Source organism: Neophocaena asiaeorientalis, unplaced genomic scaffold, assembly GCF_003031525.2.
Source record: "Neophocaena asiaeorientalis asiaeorientalis breed wild unplaced genomic scaffold, Neophocaena_asiaeorientalis_V1.1 scaffold134, whole genome shotgun sequence".
In the NCBI taxonomy this organism is placed as follows: domain Eukaryota; kingdom Metazoa; phylum Chordata; class Mammalia; order Artiodactyla; family Phocoenidae; genus Neophocaena; species Neophocaena asiaeorientalis.
The window spans coordinates 25826734-25833333 of record NW_020185339.1 but is presented as its reverse complement, the minus strand read 5'-3'; the positions used below and the strand labels follow the sequence as shown (position 1 = coordinate 25833333).

Below are 6600 nucleotides of genomic sequence, written 5' to 3'. Positions count from 1 at the left end.
AGGGGTCGGGTTGGAGGGGTGGCTTAGGTGTTTTGCCCACCCCTTAGGTGGTGGTGTGTGCAGGGGGCATGCGCAGTACCCTGCATTTGCTGCAGGCTCTTCAAAAGTGGCAGTTGGGTTTTTGGTCTCTTTTGTATCTTTTGTCCAGAATTTGCCTCAACTGTGCATGAACATTATTTTTAGTCCCGTACAGTCTCTTTGTATTTTTTTGCTCGAGGAGAGGTGTGTCCAGGTGCAAAAACTGCAGCACTGCAGCAAAGGGTCCCAGGTCCCAGCCTGTCTCACCTTCAGGAGAAACCAGGACCCTGCTTTATTGATGCACTATTGTTTTTTGACTGTTCATCCTTTGTTTCTGCATTCCCTCCCTTCCCTAATTAGCAACTGTTTGAATCTGCCCTTTGGAATTCAGGGAAGGTCTAGGAGGCTAAACCCTTTTTCCTACAAACTAGAAAAGGGGACACAGAAAGGCTTTTGTACCCGTGAGGGCCCCACAGGGTCCTGCTCGGTTTCATTTGTATTTATATTTTACATTGTGGTCAAAGAATACAGTATATAATACATAATTCTCTGAAATTTGAATTATATTAGTTGAGACCAATTTTTAAAAATGTTTTATGTATGCTTAAGAAGGATAAGTATTTTTAAATTTTGGGTGTATGGTTCTATATATATTCATTAAATCAAGCTTGTTAATTGTGTTATTAAAAAAATAGAGGCCATTGCTGCAATCCAGTTGAGAGATGATGGTAGGCTGGGAGCAGAGACGATGGAGAGAAGTGTAGTGATTCTAGATTTATTTGGGAAACAAAATGGACCCTTCCTGAAGTTGGAAGGAGATGTGGGGGAAAGGTGAAGGAAAGAGAGAGCCATCAGGATGACTTCTTGGTTTCTGGTTTATGCAATTTGACAGATGGCGGAGCTATGCAATTGAGATAGAGAATCCTAGGAGAGATTAGAAATCTCTATTTTCCCCAAGAATGTTTTCTTATTTCCTGTGGGGACTAAGAGGGAGGCGGCAATATTGAGGCTTGGGGTGAGATTTAGCAGCTCTCCGCCCTTCCTTAAGCGCTCCATCCATGTATATATATATATATATGTTTGTATACCGCTTATTACAGTATATTCACATTACAAGGTGTGGCACCCACTGGACTCAGGGCTCAGAGGTCAAGGGTTGAGTTTCCCCAAGGCACTCAAGGACTTCGCCCAGAAACTGGCCCCGCCCTCTCCTAGCCGGTTTCTCCTAGCCCCGCCCCCAGGAATTTCCGGCCCGCCCGCTCCTCTGTACTGCCGCGTCCTGAAGCGCCTGGCTCCGCCCCTACCGCAAACGCAGCCTTCTAGCCTAGAGTGATTGACGACTATGTTCTCCAATCGTAACGCTGAATGACCACATAGCACCAATCAGGCGGTAGCAGAGGCGGATGCTGAAGCTTAAGGTGAGAGGGTGACCAGGAAGTGAGAGTGGAGGCTGAAAGAAGGAGTCCACCCAAGCAGTGGTGTAGAGGTGACGGGACGCCTGGATTCCTCAGTTTCCTTCTTTTTCCATTCCTGGGTGAGGGGGGTCCCTTCGCAGCTGGGAGCCAGAATCTCTATTTGCCTTTTTTAATGTGGGAGGGGGTATGTCTAGCCATGTAAGCGTTTGAGAATCTTTCCTGAGCCGCCTACCTCCTTTCGCCTCAGGGCAGGTCCTTTTCTTAGCCTGGGGTGGGGGTCCTGTCCCCCGTCACTCTTCTCCGGGAGCGGTTAAGTTGTTTAAGATCCCTTCACAGCTTATAGGTGGCTAAAGTCTTCCGGACTCGGTCTCTGAGTGATGGGGATAGCGAGATTCGCGGAGTCTGCCCCTCTCCGGAGGACTTAGAAACCTCCAGCCGCGGCCAGAGCTAGTGGAAGGTGGAGGGGCCCTGGGAGCTAGGTTCCTGTGGTTAGGGAACTAGGAATAGAATAGGTGTTGGGGGCGAAGGAACGGGTGGAAAGAAACATTTCTTCTGTGGAGGTCGTGGTAGTTCTCTGAGAGGCTGTTCATCCGCTGTTGCGGAGCGGGAGGCGTTGGAGTTGAGCTTGGTCTCTAAAACCCCTGCCCATTTCTGGGCCGTCAGCTTCTTGCCTTCATTTGTTTCTCCTCAGGCTGGAAGAAATAGCTGAACATGTGGAATCCCAATGCCGGTAGGTGTTTGGGGGATCTCCTTTCTTGCTCCAACCCCTTTTCAGAAGGGCCACAACAGAAGGTTTCTGTGTCAGTTTCTCCTCCACCTCTCCCCGAACCCGCAAAAGCAAAGTCCTCAGTCCATAGCTGACCGATGTTCTCATCCTTCCCTAGAGTTCACTGTCTCCCTTTCTCCCCCGCCCTGCCAGGGACGTTACCTATTATCTCTCTTATGTAAGTTTGTCTCCCCTACCCTCCATTTTCTTTCCTCACCTTTCCGTTTGACTTTAACTATGGAGTGAGAAACGAAATCCTCTTCTTTTTGTTGCTGTTTGTTGTCAGAGGTTCTGGGCAGTTCTAATCTTAATTGATTCTTTGCTTCTTCCACCAGGGCAGCCAGGGCCATATCCACACCCCCCTAACGTCGGGTACCCTGGAGGTTGCAATCCTGCCCATCCACCACCTGCCACCCCTACCTTTCCTCCAGGCCCCTTTCCCACTCCCCCAGGAGCACCCCAGGGGAATCCAGCCTTTCCCCCTGGTGGGCCCTGTCACCCTGTGCCACAACCAGGGTATCCAGGATGCCAACCCTCAGGTCCCTACCCCCCTCCATACCCACCACCTGCCCCTGGCATGTGTCCTGTGAATCCATTGGCTCCTGGCATGGTAGGACCAGGAATGGTGATTGACAAGAAGATGCAAAAGAAAATGAGAAAAGCTCATAAAAAGAAGCAGAAACACCACAAACATGGCAAGGTCAGTGCCCTCTGGATCCTGGCTAGTAAGGGGTGCCCCCTCAGAGGGACTAGAGAGGCAGTGGGTGGGCAAGGAAGGAGGATTCGAAGTCTGAGGACATGGGGCAGCGATTGTATAAAGGATTCCCACTGGGAAGAATCTGATAATCTTGATAATCTTGAGAAGAATTATTAGGCTAATTAGGTCTTCTATCTGGGAGGGGCTAGGCTGAGCCTTAGAATGGATATCAGAATCAAAAGCCTTTCTAATTTGCCTTTCTCTTCCCTGAATTCCACCCCTCCCCACCCCATGTTTGTTTTAGCAGGTTGGACACACCCACTGAGGTGGTCAAATGTCAAGTAATAGAGTCAGTCCTTTGACAAAGCAAAATCTTATATAATAATTAACAGATAATAATCTGGCCCTAGTTCCTGGAGTTTCTTTCTCTCCTTCAGTATTCTCAGGGTGTTGTGGTAATTACGTGGGCCTTATTGTCCTACTGTCTGGCAGGGAAACAGGACAAGAGCAGTCAGTGACTCTCAGCCTCAAATAAAACCCTGAGTTTCATGCTCAGCCCCAAGGCTAAGTATCCTGTATGCTCACTGCTGAAGGAAATCCTTGCTTTTGCTGTTTAAGGGACAGTCTGGTTCAAGACTCCTGACCTTCTTAGAAAGCAAAGGGCACTTGGGTGGAGATGTAGGGCACCAAAGAATGTCCCATGGAGTGATCAAAGTTCATCTGGGTCTGATGGTATCTCCTTTCCCCTTTCCCCTTGCAGCATTCCTCCTCCTCCTCCTCTTCCAGCAGTGACTCTGACTGAACACAGGGCCTGGACCCTTCCCTCAAGTCTCTCCAGTTCTGCTCTCCCATCAAGCTTCAGATGCCATCTTGTACTGGGGGAAATTAGCCCTTGTGTCCCTCCCCCCGCCACCCCTGCAATCTAAGCCTCACTCTGCTGTTCAACCCTAACTGGCTAGGGAAAATGGGAAAAGAATTGCCATGGGCTAGCAAAGGCCGTCTTCCCACTGCTTGGATAGAACTTTAAGCTGGTGAATTTTGCAGGAGAACTATTTTTTGAAAATGGTGAGATTTGAGCTAGATGCTGCAGACAAGTCTAAGATCTGTAAAATGTGATTACTTTCTTTTGTAATACTCATGATTGGGGAGATGCTGTGGAAATTTAATTATGGAAAGGAAAAAGCAACCTGTACCTTTCTTGTAATTGTGGCATGCTTGGATGATCTAGTGGCAAATAAACATTTCCCAGCAGGCGTTTTATTGATTGCACTCACTACAAGGCTGCTGGGAAGTGGAGTCCATTTGGCTGATGAGCTCTGACTGCCATTTTGGAAACTGATCTCTACTCCTTAGCTCAGGATGCTATCTCAGGTCCTGCTCTCACTCTCCAACTCTCAGTCCAAATAAAGCTGTTTCTCCTGGTCTCTGTTCACCTGTGCCATTACCGTGGTTGGGTCTAGCACATTCTGCTACTTTCGCCTGCCACGGACCCTTTAAAGTGCATCAGTTTCATGGTAAGGAACCAGAGCGTCATCAGGAAGACAGCATACTGTCCTTATATGTCTCTAGTGGGAGGATCCTTCAGAATTGGTTCAGGCTTAGTGGAATGAATCTTTACTGTCTTCCATTTGATGAATGGATATAGGTCTTTAGCATAAGTTTTCATATCTGCTACCAAGGTTCTCAACCCTGGCTGCCCATCAGCTATCAGAGAGTGATTTAGGGCTTTGCCTGAAAGACTCTTGATAAGGATGGGGCCCAGCAAATCAGGATTTTTAAAACACTGTGGGTGATTCTGATGTATAGCTAGAACTGAGGGCCACTGATTTACCAAGTGCCATACATGGTATTACACATCGGGTTCTCAAAGATCTGTTGAGTAGAGGAAAAAGACATCTAAGAGAACTAATTAGTATAGATGCTATAAAATGCCAGAGAGATATAAACCTAGAAATAACTGGGAAGTGAAGGAGGAGTCAAAGATGACTTCACAGGGAAAGTGACGTTTGACCTTTAGGGCCGTGAGTGGAGAAACATGAGTACACAAAAAAATGAAAGAATAGATCTACCAAGTGGATGGCAGTGAAGGACTGGGAAAGTCATGTGCTTAGGTACAGGGTCTAGAGCTCCATAGCATGTTTGGGAATCACAGGTATCCCAATGGAGCTAGATTAATTCCCTGGAAAAGTATTATTTAGGAAATACTGTGTTCCGGGTGTTGAGGTACAAAGATGAATAAGACAGTCCCTGCTCTTCATGGCCTGCAAGAGCTAAGGGAGCAGATAGATATGTGAATAGGTTATTATAATACAGTAAAAGGGACCACAACAGAGACAGGGATCAAGCAGTGGGGGAGCAAAGGAAGGAGTGACAGTGCCAGTGGGAAATGAGTGAGGTCCTGGCTGGGCCTCAGGATGCGTAGGAGGTTCCTAGTTGATAAATAACATCAGCTAACACCAACCATTTATCATGTGCCAGGCACTAAGTGCTGTACATTTATAACTTGTGTTAATCTTCCCAGCAACTCTGTGAGGTAGGTACTCTGCTTCCATTTTGTGGAAGAAGAAAACTTCAGTCAGGATTCGAACTCAGGCAGTGTGGCGCCTGTGTCTATGCTTTTAACCCAGTGGATTTCAGGCAGAAGAAGCAGTTTTGCAGAGGCACCGAGTTGTAAAAAGGCGTGGGATGAAAGTTCAAGAATTCCTGAGCCTGAGATACCATACAGGAGCCTGAAAGCAGGAAATGAGGCTCTAGATGGGTCTAGAGGAAGGAGTGGACTTGAGAGATTTTACTGAGGTAGAACCCACAGGGCTTAGGGATTGAGTGTGGGGCTTGAACAGGGAAGGAGTGTTTTTAGTTGGCTGGATTGCATCTACCACTTGTCCCTGGGGTGAGTTATATGAAATAAATGCTTAAAATAAATATATTAGAGCTAGCTTCTAATTTTATTAGGATATCTAAGACCAAGGCCTGTTTTCCAGTGTCCTGGATTTGGGGGCCATTCTAATGTTTTTTTCCCAATCATACTCCGTTTTTATTTACTCATCAGCTCTTCCTTTTCGAGGAGGAGGAGAGGGAGATGTGGGCACAGGGGGATTGTGAGGTGAAAGAGAAACAGATGTTGACAAGCAAACCACAAATTAAGGAGAGATAATGAGAAGTGGCTCAAGGGGGAAAACACAAAGAGAAACAAAGAAATTAGGGAGAAAATTCACTGACCTCCTTCCCCAGTTTTAACCATGGACAGCCCATTTCCCCTTCCTGGCTTTTCTAAGTCACATGCACAACACCTTGCTGTTTTGCTATTGTTGTTTCTCAAAAGTCTATTAACTTTTTGAAAGCTAAAAGTAATACATGTACTTGGGGGGAAATTGTAACATTTTTAATAGGATGCTCGGTGAAAAGTAAGGTTCTCTTCTCATCCCAGATTTCCAGCTTCCTCCCCAAAGGCAACCACGACTACCAAATTCTTTTGTAAACTTCCAGAGCTATTCTGAACATAGTTAAATATCCCCTCCCTTTCTATTTCTACCTTACATTGTTCCTATTGCCCCTACCCCGACTTTATATCAAATGGGAGCATAGTACAGGCCCTCTTTTGGACCTAACATTTTCCCATTTAATTATCTATTTTGGAGTTGATTCCATATCAGTATGTGTATGTGTGTGTGTGTGTGTGTGTGTGTGTGTGTGTGTGTGTGTGT

The 6600-nt window shown here is 46.6% G+C and overlaps 1 protein-coding gene across 2 annotated transcripts; it reads left to right on the top strand.

Annotated features, from left to right (window-relative positions):
• Positions 1-1441: 1441 nt before the first annotated feature.
• Positions 1442-4197, top strand: PRR13 (proline rich 13). Of its 2 annotated transcripts, none has more exons than XM_024737072.1 (4): positions 1442-1552; positions 2125-2163; positions 2535-2899; positions 3657-4197. In XM_024737072.1, exons 2-4 carry the CDS (start codon positions 2145-2147, stop codon positions 3696-3698), a joined length of 426 nt encoding a protein of 141 aa, XP_024592840.1. In that variant the 5' UTR covers positions 1442-1552; positions 2125-2144; the 3' UTR covers positions 3699-4197. The 2 variants fall into 2 exon arrangements, with proteins under 2 accessions (XP_024592840.1, XP_024592842.1); XM_024737074.1 differs by having other exon boundaries at positions 1443-1504.
• Positions 4198-6600: the final 2403 nt, after the last annotated feature.

What these genes read in the sequence shown, in the direction of transcription:
- PRR13 (XM_024737072.1), top strand. An exon ending in AACACCACAAACATGGCAAG is followed by an intron (nt 2,900 to 3,656) that starts GTCAGTGCCCTC and finishes TTCCCCTTGCAG; the next exon opens with CATTCCTCCTCCTCCTCCTC.